At 42.5% G+C, this 18,766-nt stretch overlaps 1 protein-coding gene across 1 annotated transcript in view; it reads left to right on the top strand.

The window, feature by feature from the left end:
- The window catches only part of LOC129855793 (catenin alpha-2-like), a 515,406-nt gene that overhangs the window by 373,884 nt on the left and 122,756 nt on the right, over positions 1-18,766 (top strand). The window contains exon 7 of the mRNA XM_055923816.1: positions 13,778-13,930. Coding sequence (XP_055779791.1) covers positions 13,778-13,930 — 153 coding nt within the window. The remainder of the gene's footprint in view (positions 1-13,777; positions 13,931-18,766) is intronic.

Raw genomic sequence — 18,766 nt, 5'->3', positions numbered from 1 at the left:
AAGGGCTGATTGTGCGCTGAGCTAATATCCTCAAATGCCTCGCCTCGCCGAAATGACTATTCCCCTGATAGCCAGCTACCGCTATAGGTTGCGTCCCCATTTACAACCTTATTCTCTATATCGTGCCCTACGTTTGACCAGGGCCTATAGCGCTCTGGTCAAAAGTAGTGCACTATTAATGGAAAAGGGTGCCTAGAGACGTGCCATGTGTTCCTAGCCTTGTCATCCTGTTTGTTATGAATGCCTGTTGTCAAGTTACTTCTTCACCGGGGCTCGCTCCCAATCTTGACTGATGGTTGATCGCAGGGCTCCCCCGTGGCAGCAGCGCAACAAATGCTACAGTACCCGTTCATTATAATGGTTATTTTCTGGATTAATTTTGCTGTTTGTTTATATTGCATGGAAATTGGAATCAGAGGAACAGCTGTTTCGTATCAAGACAGATGGCTCGTTGATTAGCCATACGAGAGATGCAAAATCACTGTCGTCTATAAACTAAAGTGTATGTGTTCTTTTCTTCTGTACATTCTACAGTAGATCAATGTATGTGTTGATCTTTGCATTCTATTGCCTGGTAACAAGCACAAAATGATGACTTAGGTTGGTATCAGTCATTCTGTTAGTGTTTCACTTCCGACAGATAACTAAAAGACAATTCAAGTCGAATACATAGTAAAGCTGTTTAACTTAAAAATGCTTCCATAGTGACAAGTCACAGTATCTAGCTGACTGACAACGACAATGGCCCCCACACTGCTGTCAGCGTGACAGGTATGGTGTCAAACGGTCAGTCGTTAATGCTGTCAGCAGTCGTTTGCTCTCCACTGACTCTCCCCCTGCCACTCGCTTGGGCTCCATCGCCACCTGATAATAACCCTGTGGCGTTGCTTCAACGGGCGGCGTTCTTGAGGCCTGACCACGGGGACCCGAGCCTGCCACCAGAAATGACTGATAAGAAAGGGAAGGAAGAGGGTGGCTGATAGACTGGCTCACAACACTCTTAAAGGCCCAATGCAGCTTTTTTTAATATAAATATCAAATCATTTCTGGGTGACAGTTAAGTATACTACATCACCAAAAGTATGTGGATACCCCTTCAAATTAGCGGATTAAGCTATTTTAGCCACACCCGTTGCTGACAGGTGTATAAAATCGAGCACACAGCCATGCAATCTCCAATCTACATTGGCAGTAAAATGGCCTTACTGAAGTGCTGGGTGACTTTCAACGTGGCATGACAATAGGATTCCACCTTTCCAACAAGTCCGTTTGTCAAATGTCTGCCCTGATAGAGCTGCCCTGGTCAAATGTGATGTGGAAATGTGTGGCTCAGCCTCGAAGTGGTAAGCCACACAAGCTCACATAACGGGACCGCTGAGTGCTGAAGCGCGTAGCGCGTAAAGATCGACTACTCGGTTGCAACACTCACTACCGAACTCCAAACTGCCTCTGGAAGCAACCTCAGCACAATCACTGTTCACCGTGACCTTCATGCAATGGGTTTCCATTGCCGAGCAGCCGCACACAATCCTAAAATCCACATGCGCAATGCCAAGCGTTGGCTGGAGTGGTGTAAAGCTCACTGCCATTGGACTCTGGAGCAGTGGAAACGCGTTCTCTAGAGTGATGAATCACTCTTCACCATCAGGCAGTCCGATGGATGAATCTGGGTTTTACCTGCACAGAGCCCTGACCTCAACCCCATCGAACACCTTTGGGATGAATTGGAACACCTATCGCGAGCCAGGCCTAATCGCACAACATCAGTGTCTGACCTCACTAATGCTCTTGTGGCTGAATGGAAGCAATTGCCCGGAGCAATGTTCCAACATCTAGTGGAAAGCTTTCCCAGAAGAGTTGAAGCTGTAGCAAAGGGGGGGCCAACTCCATATTACTACCCGTAATTTTGGAATGAGATGTTCGACGAGCCGGTGTTCACATACTTTTGGTCATGTAGTGTAAATTACTGTAATAGATTTCCATTAAAATGGCAAAAAATAGCTTTTTAGCAAAAATATATTTCTCAAGACTGTCTGGGAGTGGTCTGAGTGGGGAGGTGAAAACTGAAAATTAGCTATTATTGGCAGAGAGGTTTGGAAGTCTCCTTTTATTGGTCTGTTAACCAGTTTACCGCATGGTGATGTCAGCACGGAAAGCCGAAACTCGGATACAAACCTGCTGTGTAGATTGTATTTTCAACTAGCAACTATTAGGAAATAACACTGATCACATTTTTTTCACACTTTTACAGTGTTAGTTTCATCAGCTGTTGTACATTATGATATAAAACACGGGAAAAAACAACATTTTGATTGCACTGGGCCTTTAATGTCTGCACTCATTATGGACTGCTGGAAAATCCATCTCCAGCCATCATCTACTGTCCTGTACCTTGCTGGTCCACATGCTGTATATATTATCAGCCACGATGCACCTATCTAGTCTACATCAGCTGCGCCCAAGCCATTAACTGATATGGTGTTATTACACATCCTGCATACATGTTTGGGTGAATAGGACTATTGGTGAGTTCAGGCATAATGTAGGGGCTGTAGTAACTAGCCAGTGGGGCAATTTACCATAAAAAACCTTTCTAGAAAGACTGCATAGACAGACACATTCCAAACCAAGGCTTTCCAGTGTCCTCATTGGGTGGTTATCCTCAAGCCCACTCCTATTGCCACACTTGTTGCTTGGGCTGCTACTCCTCTCTATTTTTACTAATTATTTGCCACTTGTCTTACAAAGAGCTAAAATGACTGTGTGTGCCGATGATTGCACACTCTACAAATCAGCACCTACAGCCAGTGAGCTCACTGAGACTCATAGCAAGGAGTTACAGCCAGTGAGCTCACTGAGACTCATAGCAAGGAGTTACAGCCAGTGAGCTCACTGAGACTCATAGCAAGGAGTTACAGTCAGTGAGCTCACTGAGACTCATAGCAAGGAGTTACAGCCAGTGAGCTCACTGAGACTCATAGCAAGGAGTTACAGCCAGTGAGCTCACTGAGACTCATAGCAAGGAGTTACAGCCAGTGAGCTCACTGAGACTCATAGCAAGGAGTTACAGCCAGTGAGCTCACTGAGACTCATAGCAAGGAGTTACAGTCAGTGTCAGAATGGGTCATTAACAATTAACTGGTGTTAAATACATCTAAAACCAAAAGGATTGTATTTGGTTTAAAGCGTCTTAGACCTACAGGAAACCTCAACTGGAGATGTGCATAAAGGGTGTGACAATTGAACAAGACTCCCAGGAGTGACGTTCCATGGTCCGTTATCATGGTCAAGTCATATTGACAAAGTTGTTGTGAAGATGGGGTGAGGTATGTCTGTTATAAAAAAATAATATGTTCCTGTGTTTTTGACACAAAGATCCACTGTGCTAGTTGTTCAGGCTGGGATCTTGTTCCGTCTTGACTACTGTCCGCTAGTGTGGTCAGGTGCAGCAAAGGAAGACCTAGCCAAGCTACAGCTGGCTAAAAACAAAGCAGCACGCCTTGCCTGCACACACGGAACTAACATCAACAACATGCATGACAGTCATTCGTGGTTGAGGACAAATTGACTACTTCTCTTCTAGTCTTTTAACAAAACATTTATGTGTTGAAAAGTCCTAATCATTTGTATAATATATTTGCAGACACTTCAAACAGACATACACAACCCCCCAGACACGCTGCTATGGGTTTCTTCACGGTACCCGAACCAAAAACAGATTTAATGTGTTGTTCAGTTACTGTGTGTATAGAGCCATGTCATCATGGAGCGCTCTTCCACCAGGTCCCTTCCCCTCAGGAATGATTTATGCTTATTCAGAGCAATATCCCTGTAATGCTTAGAGAAGATCTCATGTCAAGTGTTATTGAAGTGTTGTGGTTGCAGGTTCACCTGCTTCATCTAAAGCCTGTTCTGTCGGGTTGTTGCTATAGGCCGGCAAGTGCTAACAGTCGGTATCTAAATAATGTGTGTGAAATGCTTGATAGTGTATGCGATGTACACAGAGAGGTCTACTTTCTTGGGGATCTTATTAAATATTGTTTTTCATCAAGATGTCTGCTCAAGAGGAAGCTTCTCACTGTAACCAGTGCCTGTAATCTGGTTCAGGTTGTTAATCAACCTACCAGGGTGTTTAAAAACACTACATGAACAAGATCATCCACATGTATTGATCGCATTCTTACTAGTAATATAGAACTATAGTTGCTTTATCCAAGAAATCCAAAGTTCCAAAAGCTGGGCCGAAAAATAGTGTATAAGAGTTTTCCACAACAATATTGTGGATTGGATTGGATTTTGCTGTGACTCTTATGTGGATGATGTTAAAAAAATATTTTTGGTCTCATGTGATTAATAAGGAGCATCTAGATGCTGCAATTGATGAATTCATGAAACTGCTTCTTCCAATTATTGATAAACATGCACCTTTTAAGAAACGGACTGTTAAAACTGTAAAGGCTCCATGGATTGATGAGTAAATGAAAAACTGCATGGTTGAAAGAGATGGGGCAAAATGAGTAGCAGTAAGTCTGGACAAACATCTGGCTGGCTGACTTACTGCAAATTGAGAAAATGTATGTGACTAAACTGAACAAAAACAAGAATAAACTGTTTTATGAATTATTATTATTATTAGATTAATGCTATAATCATGATATCAATGAGTAGTTGGAATTAAATGATGGACAAAGACAAGTTAAATTCCATCTTTCATTGAATCAGATGGCTTATTCATCACCAACATCTGATGTTGCCAATTATTTTAATGGTTACGTCATTGGCAAAGTGGCAAGCTTAGGCAGGAAATGCCAATAACGAACAGTGAGCCATCGTATTCATGCATAAAAAAACTAATATGATTGAAATGCATCGAAAGGTTGAATTTTGTAAAGTTAGTGTGGGAGAGGTGGAAAAATTATTGTTTTCCATCAATAATGACACACCTCTTGGCATTGACAACTTAGATGGAAAGCTACTGAGCATGGTAGCTGACTCTATAGGTACTCCTATCTGTCATATATTTAATCTGAGCCTAAAGGAAAGTGTTTGTCCTGGATGGAAGCCAAAGTCATTCCGCTACCCAAAGTGGCAAAGAGGCCTTTACTGGTTCTAATAGCAGACCTACCAGCTTTTCCCCCAGCTTTTAGCAAACTGTTGAACAAAACTATGTTTGACCAAATACAATACTATTTTTCTAATTAATTAACAACAAACTTTCACCATGCTTATAGAGAAGGGCATTCAACATGATTGGTTGAAAGAAATTCATAATAAGACGATTCTGGAAGCTTCTTTTTGTTAGATTTCAATGCAGCCTTTGATATTATTAACCATAACATGTTGTTGAGAAAATGTATGCGTTATGGCTTTTCAACCTCTGTATTATTGTGGATTGCCATATTGTGGATTGAGAGCTATCTATCTAATATAACTCAGAGGGTTTTCTTTAATGGAAGCTTCTCTAATGTCAAACATGTAAAGTGTAGCACACCGCAGGGCAGCTCCTCAGGCCCTCTACTCTTTTCTATTTTTACTAATGACCCGCTACTGGCATTAAACAAAACATGTGTATCCATGTATGCTGATGATTCAACCATATACTCGTCAGCAACCACAGCTAATGAAGTCACTGAACCCTTTAACAAAGAGTTGCAGTCTGTTTTGGAATGGGTGGCCAGTAATAAACTGGTCTTGAACAACTCTAAAACTAAGAGCATCGTATTTGGTACAAATCATTTCCTACGTTCTAGACTCTAGACCTCAGCTGAATCTGGTAATGAATGGTGAGGCTGTTGAACATGTTGAGGAGACTAAATGACTTGGCGTTACCTTAGATTGTAAACTGTCATGGTCAAAACATATAGATTCAATGGTTGTAAAGAGGGGGAGAAGTCTGTCCGTAATAAGGAGATGCTCTGCTTTTTTGACACCACGCTCCACAAAGCAAGTCCTGCGGGCTCTAGTTTCGTCTTATCTTGATTATTGTCCAGTCATATTGTCAAGTGCTGCAAAGAAAGACCTGGTTAAGCTGCAGCTGTCCCAGAACAGAGCGGCACGTCTTGCTCTTCATTGTAACCAGAGGGCTAATAGAAATACGATCCATGCCAAGTCTCTCTTTGATAAGAGTTGAGGAAAGACTGACAACATCACTTCTTGTTTTTATGAGAAACTTTTTAAAGATCCAAATTGTTTGAATAGTCAGCTTACACACAACACTGACACATGCCCTTACCCCACCAGACATGCTACCAGGGGTCTTTTCACAGTCCCCAGGACCAGAACAAATTCAAGGAAACCCACAGTATTATACAGATTATTATACAAAGTATAATACAGCCATTAACACATGGAACTACCTTTCATCTCATATAGCGCAAGTGAATAGCATACCTGGTTTAAAAAACAAATAAAGCAACACCTCACAGCACAATGCCTCTCCCCCGTGAGATCTAGTTGTTGTTTGTATGTACTGACATGTATGTTTAACCGATAGATGCACACACACGCACACTACATGTTTATGTTTTTAAATTGTAAAGTTTTTTTCTCTGATTATTTATTGTTTTTGTTATGTGTCAGACCCAGGTAAGACTAGCTGTCGCCGTCGGCGGCGGCTAGTGGGAATCGTAATAAATGAAATAAAACAAAAATCCTCCTCTTCTCTCATTTCTCATCCCCCCCCTCCCCTCGTCCTATCTTCCTACCGCAGTTGCCTGATATCAAATATGAGCACTATTACTTAATTTTCATTTGCACAGGCTGTTTTGTCGCTCTCTGTGGCGCCCCGGACGTTTATCCATATGATTGCTCCTGACATTTTAATAAGAAACTTTCTGCCACTGACCCCCTCGGCACACACACGCACACACACACACACACACACACACACACACACACACACACACACACACACACACACACACACACACACACACACACACACACACACACACACACACACACACACACACACAGCTCCTGCCATCTGCACTGAATCACAAGTGAGACGGGGGAACGGGGGAATACGACTCCAAACCACCCCGCCAATGTTTTCCCTTTCATAATTGGATTCTCTATTTTCTTCCTTATAATTGCATATTTGTTTTTAGCTTTTTTGATGTACTTTATTTCTCTTGTCGTAAACAAACGGGGAAAAGGGGTAAGGTTGGGGGGAGGCAAGGGGGTGGGGGTTAAAGTAAATCATCGCCAATGTAAAAATCTGCATTCCGCGTACCGACCTCTTACATAACACTGATGAGTCAAACATTCTGCATCGCATTGAAGAGACACAAACACACACACAGACACACTCTCTCTCACACACAAATGCACACACACATGCCGTACACAATTACACACGCACGCACACACACACCCACACACACACACACACACACACGGGATCTTTGCGACAGTTCTCCATCATCTGTTCTGTTGTGTCAGAGAAGGTGTCTGATTCAGAAAATGAACACAGTTTCTCTCCACCATTAAAAAAGGAAATGTGTAAAGCAAACGCTAATCTCCATTTTTGAAGATCACACGGCCCTCTGCTTATCTGCAAACAGCACAACGGATATTCATCTCTCCCAGGTTTGTTGGTTAACTAAATATGCCGTCCAAATTATTTCACAGCATTCCTTTCAACGCTTTTATCCAGCGTTAGAGTTAGGTGTGAATCGCAGTAGGTTTAACCTGGCTTCTAACTCGATGTATGGATGACAAGATAGAAGAGAGGTAGAGGATTAGAGAGAGAAGAAGGGGAAGAGAGGAAGGGGAGAGAACAGGTATTTTATAATGCGTCAAACTTTTTGGTAGACGCTCAAAGCAATTTGAGCTAAAGCACTCATTCTCTCTTTTTGGTGTTTCCAATTGTCCACTCGCTGTTTTCGTAGTCTGAGCAGGAGAAATCAGAGGCACACTCCACTCTTTTTTCCCTTCCAATTTACCAGCAAAATTACATGACTCTAGCTCAGATTCCATCCACTACACAATAGACATCACAGTATTCAAGGGAAGGCAGACTGGAGTCACTGCAATTGTGTATTATCCGTATCACCCATTTCATATGATGATATGACATCAGGACATAGGTCAAAGGTGGCTAATGGACCAATAACCTTTTCACAATACTAAACTGAGTCCGAGATACCATAGTTGATGCTGGAAAAGACAATATGAAAAATAAAATCTATCCGAGCCAGAACGGTACAGTTCAGTTTAGGTCGGCACGACAGTGTGATAGAGTCTGCGTAGTCCAATGACTCTGGCATTTATACCGACATAACTTCCAACACCAACTCATGTCTACGGTGATACCATGCGACCACGCAATATATGATACCAGGCATGATATATGACTTTAATTATCCAAATGTACAATGATATACTGTGTACCATCATTTTGGCAATCACACTAGTAGAGTAGAAGTAGTACTAGAGCAGTAGAGTAGTAGAGGAGTAGTAGTACAGTTGTAGTGCCTTCTCCAAATAACTTATGGGGAGGAGTGGTAGTGAAATACAGGAGGAGGGTTGGATTGAAAGAGATGGTAGAGGAGAGAGAGAGAGAGATGGGGGAGGGTGTCACGTCCTGACCATAGAAATCCTTTATTTTCTATGGTAGAGTAGGTCAGGACGTTACTAGGGGGGTTAGTCTAGTTTATATTTTCTATGTGGGGTTCTAGGTTGTTTTTTCTATGTTATAGTTTGGTAATTGATGCCCAATTAGAGGCAGCTGGCTATCGTTGTCTCTAATTGGGGATCATACTTAAGTTGCATTTTTCCACCTGTGGATTATGGGATATTGTTTATGTTTGGTTGCCTGTTAGCACTGCATTGTCGTCACGGTTCGTTTATTCTTTATTGTTTTTTTTTCTTCTAAGTTTCACTTTCTCTAATAAAATATGTGGAACTCTACGTACGCTGCGCCTTGGTCCATCTCTACACACGAACGTGGGGGAGAGGGAGAAAGAGACATTCAGTCATTTTGGTAATTAACGTATAATCTATTGTAACTTTGGTAATTTATACTTGAAGAACTTTAGAATAAATATTAATATATGGATCTGTGTCCATATTGTCTATGAGTTTCTAGTGGATAGACATAGATATGGTTCAAGAGAAAATAGCTTATTAATGAGAAAAACATGTAATCAGCAATGCCATTATTTTCAATTAACTCTGCAACTTTTCCAACTATTGACTTTTTTCACAACTGCCACAAGTTTGGTGCCAAAACATTAACAACAAAGACACAAGGACATAGTAAAATAAATAAATGTGGAAACCCTTTAAACACCAATGCTGTTTACTAAGTTGATTGTTTAAATTTAGGATAATGTTTTACAGCTGTGTCAATCTATTTTTGGATCATCCTATTTGATTATTTAATGTTTTTTTTTACATGTGATAATGCCACATGGAGGGCCAGAGATAATTACAGACACCTGTGATAATCTGGAGTACCCAAAAAGGCCACTAGTTGGAATACATTCCCCTCAAAACTCGAAAGTTACCAAAATGCTGGTAGTTTACTGGTAAACCTCGAAAGTTACTAGTAATATGCTCTGCCTTTGCAACCCTACATAGAGCAAGAGAGTGCAGATGGACAAGAGAGAGATATGGCTGAAAGATTTAAGTGGGAGACCTGTGGGGTTTGGGCATTGGGAATGCTGATGGTGGAGAGAAGGAGAGAAAGAGGAGGAAAATCACTCTACTGTATCATCCCTTCTTCTTTTAGTCTCAGTCTAACACCTCAACATAACTTTTAGGCATTGCTCAATACTATTTCATCTAACCTGTACTAATCAACATGAATATTATAACATCAAGTGGTGGTTTCTTGGACACAGATTCCGTCTAATCCTGAACAAATTTTCAATGGATATACTCCATTTTCAGTCCAGAGTTAGTCTTACTCTGTATCTGGTACACTGCCTCTATGTATACAGATATATTTGAGTTTATTCCAACATGATATATATATATTGTATGGTTGATTTACAGATAAATGATGAAATATATTCGATCAGACTCAAGGCTATAGCACACTGACCAAAGGGAAAAGTCCTGAAAATCAAAAACACTTATTAAAGACTATTAACGAGGAGGCTAAAGTTCATTAAAAGTCCCAGATTAGTTTATTGGCACAGGGGGAGATGGATCATTAACTAGGAGAGCACTCCCATCTCTCTCTCCGAATTTCATGCTCAGGTACCCCGCAACCCAAATGAACACGGCACATTGATTGCAATACGGAAGAAGTCTCTTTCCTACTCTTTTCCTCGAACAAATGGCTGCGTTTCAAGCACAGTGTAGAAAAAATGTTTTGCAACGTGAAACCAAATCTGAACTTTTCACGGGACACAAGAACCGCCACAGGCCAACGGCCGCTGACCGATTTGGTCAATAAAAAAAATCTGCCCCCCCCCCCCCCCCAAAAAGCTCCTTCCCTGACTTTTCCTAAATGTTCATTTGTCCCGGATTTTGAAAATCACTAATTCCACACCTATTCATAACCCTCCGAGACAATGTGCTATAGGATGCTGGTATGCAGCCAGGCGCTACAGCGTCTCTCTCTCTCCTCACTGATCGAATGACAAATGAATGAATGGGTGATAATTGTGCACCTTACTTCACCGCTGAATTTAAATGAGGCCTAGCTGAACGATACGGAGGGTGGAGCGGTTGATTTAATTTCGAAAGACAATAGTAGAATGATGAGTTTGTGTTATGCCTGTTTATCAGCAGCAAATAATTTGACCACGCGCCTTGGGGGTTGATACCATTCCGTTTTTATGTTTTACTTTGTAAAAATAAGCTTTTTGATTTACTATAACTCTATTGCTAATGAAATGTATTGTAAGGGAAACGAAAACATGCAACGTGTGGCAGTAGGCATTTAGAAAAATGCTAAACTTATCCTTGACTCTATCCAGCGAAGCAAACAATGCCAGCCCGCTGAATGAATGACAAATGGATGGAATGGACGATAATTGTGCAAGTTACTTCACAATCAAATTTAAATGAGGCCTAACTGAACGATAAGGAGGGTGAAGAGGTTGATTTAATTTAGAACAACAATAGTGTAATGATGAGTTTGTTATGCCTGTTTGTCAGCATTGGCAATCATGTTAATAATTGAACCGCGCCTTGCGGGTTAATACCATTCTCTTTTATGTTTTACTTTGAAAAAAAGAAGCTGTTACATCACTGTTTTATTTACCGTAACTCTTTTACTAATCAAGTGAAAACATGCTACATGCTACAGTAGGCCTTTAGAATAATGAGAAACATATTCTTGATTCTGTCCAACTTGTGGAGCGGGAAACAAACGGTGCCAGTCAGCCTGCACAGCCGGCCCAACGAAACTGCACCTAAACTGTACCTAAGCGTATTTCACACATAAGAGTTCGCCTATAGACAAGATTAAATTGACAAGAATCTGATGAGTGACAATATTAGGCCTATCTGTTGTCAAATTGTACATGAAGAGATGGGTGAAATGTACAGATGCAGGGAACGGGCCATCGCTTTATCAAATCCTCCTTCAGAGTCACATGCAGGTAAAACATTGTGATTTCTATCTAGTGTCAGAAAGAGCATATTCTGGAGTTTCGATGACACGTAGCCTTTGTCAAATAACTGTCATAATATCAGAGGTGCAGCTCTATTTCCAAATGTCACTTTTTCCAAGAATATCCGTGCTGTCAATGCATTCATCACATGACCGCGCGCTCGGCAGCATTGCTCTGGTTGCTAAGCAGAAAATGTGAATATTCTATTTATTTATGCAATTCATCCTTTACAATTGTTCATGCACTGATGCGTTTGTTTAGGAATACAGCAAATCATTTCACCTGTCACCTGGCAGGTTCTATTATTATAATATTTTTTTTCACTTCTACTTTGTCAAACAAAGCTGTAACTGGACTTTATCGATTACATGAACTCTACTACTAATCGAATCGACAAATAAAGTTGATCAAATGGATTACACGGTCATGTTTTTATTGTAAGGGAAAACAGGAAACTAGGCTATAGGCCTATGTTTGTTTTTTTCTAGGACTTTGTAGAATTATACAAAACACGTCCTTGACTCGATCTGAACAAATACCTATTGTTTCTATTCTTGTATTGATTTATTTTGCGTCAATATTTCTTCAAGCAATTCATCCTTTGTCGTTTATAAACTATTTACCAAGCATCGGTGCTTATGTTTGCAGCGCCTCGTGGGTTGATATGCATCTGGTCCATATGCTAAAAGGGTTGCCCCGGCAACGTTCTCCAGCGGATACTTAAAGGCTGAAAGGCCAGGTGGTTGTGGTGTTAAAACATTTCCCACCTCTTAAACACAGGATTTTGGCTAAAGCTGGGTTGCGTATGTAGGCCTGTCATGTAATACAGCTCTTGGCCGGCTTCTACTATGTCTCCCAAATGGATCCCTATTCCCTATGCCATGCACTACTTTTGACCGGGGTCCGTATGGCTCTGGCCAATAGTAGTGCAGCAAAATATCAATTTGAGGAGGCAGACTCCTAGTCTCCCCTCAAAGAACCAGAGTGATGGATTAAAACCTCCGCAAGCCATAATTCATCATTACTGTCCCTCCACTGTGGCTTGGCAGTTAAGATTTTAATTGGTCGGTGGATGGGGTGAGTGTGTGTGTTTCACTGTCTAATGTGTGTGTGTGTGCGCGCGTTCGGGCGTGTGTGTGGGAATGCGCTTGACTGACTGATGATTATTGCTGGTTAGGAGCCAAATGCCCTTGCCAATCACCGGCACCCCCATATCTCCCTCGCTGCCCCTCTAAATCTGCAGTTCTTTAACACCAGGAACGCGGTGCAATAATGTTTTCTTTATAGCCTAATTATGAACGATGGCATCAGAAACTAAAGTGAAGTCCCCACCGTAGTTGCTCATTCATTCAAATGGCTTTCAGTCTGATAGTCGTGAAATTAAACTTCACAAGACTAGTCAATTGACTCCTTTGAACTGCTACTCCAAAAACATTTAACTGGATGGGAGTTTGTGTGTGTGTGTGTGTGTGTGCGTCTGTCCTTCCTTCCGAGTGTGTGTTTGCGTGCTTGCTTGCCTTTGTTAGCCTCCAAGGGTCCATATGCTCAAGTCCTTCTCTTAGTAAGATAAAGCACATGTCTACTGTCATTGTACTGACTCTATACCCACTAGTCTGTTTCACTGTCCGATATGAAGAGACTGTGAATACCATCAGTGTCCATTTAGCAGGGGAAAAGACTGTGTTCCTTGCCAGTTTGGCAAAACGATTCCATAAACAAATATATAAGTCGGAAAGTGCTGCCCTCGTAAAAGGTCTCATGGGGAATATAACACCTCGTGGGCAGCCATTTTACTATTTTACGACCCCCTGCTGCTGCTGATCCTCTCTTTCTGTTTGCTCATCTCCACCTCTCTCTGTCCCTCTGTCTCTCTGTCCCTCTTCCCTCACTTTCTCTCTCTGTCTCGATGTCCCTCTGTCCCTCTCCCCTCGCTCGCTCTCTCTTTCCCACCTCGCTCGCTCTCTCTTTCTCACTCTCTGTCTCTCTCGCTATCTGTCTCGCTGTCTCGCTGTCCCTCTCCCCTCGCTCGCTCTCTCTTTCTCACTTTCTCTCCCCTCCCTCCCCCCCCACCTCTCCCCCTTGCTCTCTCTCTCTCTCCGCCCCCGCTCTCAATTCAATGATAAATATGTTATACTTCATTGGCATGGAAAGTTAAAACACTTAGTAAACACGAAGTTAAGCACACTCTGTCCCTCTCTCTCCAGTTGAGGAAGGCAGTGATGGACCACATCTCAGACTCGTTCCTGGAGACCAACGTGCCGCTGCTGGTGCTCATCGAGGCGGCCAAGAGTGGCAACGAGAAGGAGGTCAAGGAGTACGCGCAGGTGTTCCGCGAGCACGCCAACAAGCTGGTCGAGGTAAGTAACAATTCCCCCCCTCGTCCCCCTGGTCTTTCTCGCCATGCCACGCACCCAATCTCCCTTCCTTATTGCCCCTTGTACTGCCGAGCCGTGATGTGCTTATCTGAGACACCACGTGGACGTATAGGATGTCAATACTGCTTTCCCAGACGGTACAAGAGAGAGAGCAGGGAAATGTCAAGGAAGCTTCCACCTAGCTACTGCAGCTCAAAATGCAACGTGTGTTGGTCAGTAATGTTTGTTCGTCAGAGTTCAAAAGGTCACAGTCAGAAGGTAATTCTTATTGGATTACTATGTATACGTTACCAGGAGAAAGCCCCACTGTCATGACATTGAATAAGAGAGCTGTGAAGCGAGAGGCAGTCTTCACATACCGTTTTTAAAGGGGTTTTCAAGTTTCATTGACAGATTAAAGATAGATATGTGTAGGCTATAGCAGAAAAAGTGGGTGGTAGGAATGAGAGTTGGCACCACTGACTGCAGGAACATACGTGGCCCGTGGGTCAGCGGCACTAGCACTAGACCAGCCCCAGGCACACCTTGATGTAGCCTTGATCTAGTAAGGAACAGACACCGTTGTTTGATGTATGGTCACACAATGCACATACACACTCACCCACACGCTACCTTTTTCACATAGACACGTATAATTCACACACTCTCTATTATGTCTAGATCAAACAGCTCATGGGTGGTTCCCAAATGGCACCCTATTCCCTATATAGTGCACTATATATATTTTTTAACCCTATGGGGTCCTGGTCAAAAGCTGTGCACTATGTAGAGAATAGGTTGCCATTTGGGACGGAATCCCCTGTCTGACAGGCAGGCAAAGTGCACTCTGTTCTGGTCGAGTCTCAAAATAGCCAGTTACAAAACAACAGCTAGGCCAGGATGCCCAGTCTTGGGGCATCTGATGGGAGGGTGGAGATTGATTCTGAGTCATGGATGCCTGGCAAGGTTAAAGTAATTCCACTGCCTAAAAATAATAAATCACCCTTTACTAAGCATGTTCTTAGTAAACTGATGGAGAGAATTGTGTTTGACCAAATGCAATGGTATTTTTCAGAGAGCAAGTTGATTACTGACTTCCAGCATGCATGTAAGATGACTCAACTTGTACTGCATTGACTCAGATGGATAATAAGTGATGGATATCAACTGATGGATAATAAGATGATAGTTGGAGCTGTGTAGTTAGATTTCAGTGCGGCCTTGATGTTATTGATCATAAATTGTTATTGAAGAAATTCACTTGCTGTGGCTTTCCCACACCTGCCATCACATGGTTGGAGAGTTATTTAGCCAATAGAACCCAGAGAGTGTTCTTCAATGGATGTTTCTCTAACATCAGATATGAACACTGCGGTGTCCTTCAGGGCAGTGTCCTTGGGCCGTTACTCTTCTCTATTTTGCCACTGGTCTTACACAAAGCTATAATGACCATGTGCGTGGATGATTCCACACTCTACATGTCAGCACCCAAAGCCAGTGAATTCTAAATAAGGAGTTACAGTCAGTGTCAGAATAAGTGTTAATTATAAACTGGTCTTAAATCCAACTAAAAGCATTGCACTTGGTTCAAAACCTTCTCAAAGACCTTAAACTCTCCTGGAGTTGAGGAAGCTAAACTCCTAGGTATAACATTGGATGGTCAATTGCCACGCTCAAGTCATATTGACAAAGTTGGTGTGAAGATGGGGAGGGTCCTGTGTAGCTCAGTTGGTAGAGCTCCGTGTTTCTGGGTTCGATTCCCACGGGGGACAAGTATGAAAGAAAATCAAATGTGAAAATATATGCAAATATATGCAGTCTCGCTGGTTAAGAGTGTCTGCTAAATGACTAAAATGTAAAAAAAAAATGGGTGTATCTTTTATAAAAAGATGTTCTGTGTTTTTGACACAAAAATCAACTGTACTGGTTGTTCAGGCTCTGGTGCCATCTTGATTATTGTCCAGGATAATATGGTCAAGTGCAGTCGAAAAAAGACCCAGCAAAGCTGTAGCTGGCTCAAAACAGAGCAGCACGCCTTGCCCTTAACTACACATACAGAACGGACACCAACAACATGCATGCCAGTCTTTCCTGCTTGAGAGTTGACTAGATTTACTGCATCAATTCTTCAAGACGACGCACAGAGGGCACATGTTTTCAAGTCAACGCACAACACACACGTGTTTGTAAATGTGTGTCAATTGTAAAGTATTTTTGTCTGTAATGTCTTTTTCATTATGTGTCGGACCCCAGCAAGACTAGCTGTCGCCATTGGCGTCGGCTAAAGGAGATCCCGTTCACCCCCATGAGGCTGAGTTCGTTCTCTCTCTCGCTCTCTCGCTCTCTCTCGCTGGGTTCGAGCACTCCACAACCTCTTCTCTTCCCGAAAAATGTTCAATTCAATTTGGGCTTGCACTGACATAATGTTCTCTCTATGCTTGTTGTAATGTAATAGAGGAATACAGAAATGATTGAAACTGAATGCAAGTGGCGCTCTTTGATAGACGGACAGGCAACGTTCAAGGTCATCCCATTACACGGTGGATATTATTATATTTAAGTTTCACGAACAGAAACTTTGTTCCTGCTTCAAGTGTTTTTGTCAACTCAGATCAGTTAGGGAGAGAAACTGAGGCTGTATCCTAAATGGCACCCTATATCCTAAATGGTACCCTATTCTCTGTGAAGGGAATAGGGGGCCTGTTTGGGACTCAGCCTGAAAGCGAGAGATATCTGCCCTTAGCCTTATTACGATGATAATGTGGTTGTATAACCTCTTTGTATTTATCTGAGCACGGTCCCCTTCCTTGAAGGCTCGCGCGAACACGCACGCAGGCACACACGCACGCACGCACGCACGCACACACACACACACACACACACACACACACACACACTCATTGGCCTTATACTACGTGACATACCAATGGCTCCTTCCCAGACAGTTGGGGGGGAGGGGGGGAGTGAAGGTTATTACATTATTTGCAGTTGCTGTAGTGGAGCCGAAATGAAGGGCTATTAGAAGGGCATTTAGCCTGGAAACACCAGTCAGCCAGGCAGAATGCAGAGTCTGACAGGGCAGCACACACAGATTCAAGCACACACACACACACACAAATCAACACACACACACACACACACACAGGGATGTTTAAGATACATGACACATACGGCATGTGTGTGTCGCTTGGTAATGGTTGGGGTTCATGACTTTTTTGAATGAAAGGTCATTTATATTAATCCTGGGCTTTTGCCTGTATTAGCATTTGACCCAATGTACACACACACACACACACACACACACACACACACACACACACACACACACACATTTTGTCCATACAGATGGATGGCTTAACGTATTAGTTCAATGTAGGTTTCTTAAAGTGTATTTAGTCGCATTTCATAGCACTGTGTCTGAGAGTACTGCACATCATGGACAAATTGATGGATATCAATAGCACACACCATATTAGTTTAATGATGGTATTTATATGCACATTTCCCTTCTGTTTGATGGCACAGTATGTTCTAAGTGTGCATTATACACATATGGATGAATGGGCAATGGCATGTGGTGTTATTAGTTTAAGTGAAGGTACTTAAGCCGGGTGTACACTCGACAACTTTCAAAATCTTAAAACCGCTGAGTTTCTCACGTTCCTGTAGTGTTTTGTGTGTTGCCAACATAGTGGTGGGCACACTGAACGATGTGACACAGACAGGGGGTCACACACTACAAGATTCTTCACTTGTTCGTGAGGATTGTCGATACCACGCTGTCTCGCGAAAGCAATGATGTGATGATGCGATTAGGTTTAACGTAGATCCAACGAGATGTGGCTCAAAGCAGCCTTATAAACGTTTTCAGTCAGACAATCCCGCTTGCCGTACAGAGTTGAACTAGCTAGCCAACATTTCCAATTGAGTAACATTGCTTGTGAACGTCCGAGCTGTAACGATTTGACGCGTTGGCTTTTGATAAAGTACAAAGGCATACTAGTAGTAGTCACCGCTTCTGCTTGAGAGTCTACACATTCTGGGTGACGCCGCTAAATGAAGTCATCATCTCACTGGCTTCTTCCCCGGCGGGCTCTCATTGGCTATTGCTGATCGGCGTTCTCAAAACGTGTCATTGCACATCTCACACTACAAGAGCTTTGCAGATTTTGGTGCCGGTAAAACCAAACATGCTCCAATACGAGATCGGTAGCCCTCAGATTGCGTCTCTGACCTGCTCATATTAAACGAGCGTCGGGGAAGGCAACGCGCCACGAGTAGGTTGACGACATGGGTTTTTTTGTCGCCGATATCAAACACTTGTCTGGGACAGCTAAATCGGGGCCAAAATTGTGTAGTGTACACCGGGCTTTAGATAGCACCATATGTTTGATAGCACCATATGTTTGATAGCACCGTATGTTTGATAGCACCGTATGGGTATGGAGGTAGGTTATGTTCAAATAAATGGCTGTGTGTTGGCATGATTTAATCGGATTTCATGTCTGTATCTCTATATCTCTGTGTTCTCATCAGACGGTGCTATACATATTTGATATACATACCTGGCAGAAATTGCCCACACATCCATTTTCCCCAAGAAAGTTGTGTGTTACCGAAAGTTATTGTCATTTGCCCGTCATTGTCATTTGCCATCGCCTTCATCGTCTTCGTCATCACTACGTGAAGCCAATGCTGCTAGATCCTACTGAAGAAAGGAGTGTTAGCTATTAGCCGGTTGCTCCCTTCCTCTTTAACTCACCGAGGTCAACATTGATCAGTGTTCAGTATCAAAGGGGTTGTTACCATGTTGGACCTGCCCTTCATCAAGCCTGCTTT

Source organism: Salvelinus fontinalis, chromosome 5, assembly GCF_029448725.1.
Source record: "Salvelinus fontinalis isolate EN_2023a chromosome 5, ASM2944872v1, whole genome shotgun sequence".
Lineage (NCBI taxonomy): Eukaryota > Metazoa > Chordata > Actinopteri > Salmoniformes > Salmonidae > Salvelinus > Salvelinus fontinalis.
Note: the sequence above shows the minus strand (reverse complement) of the source record. Positions and strands in the feature narration are given on the sequence as shown.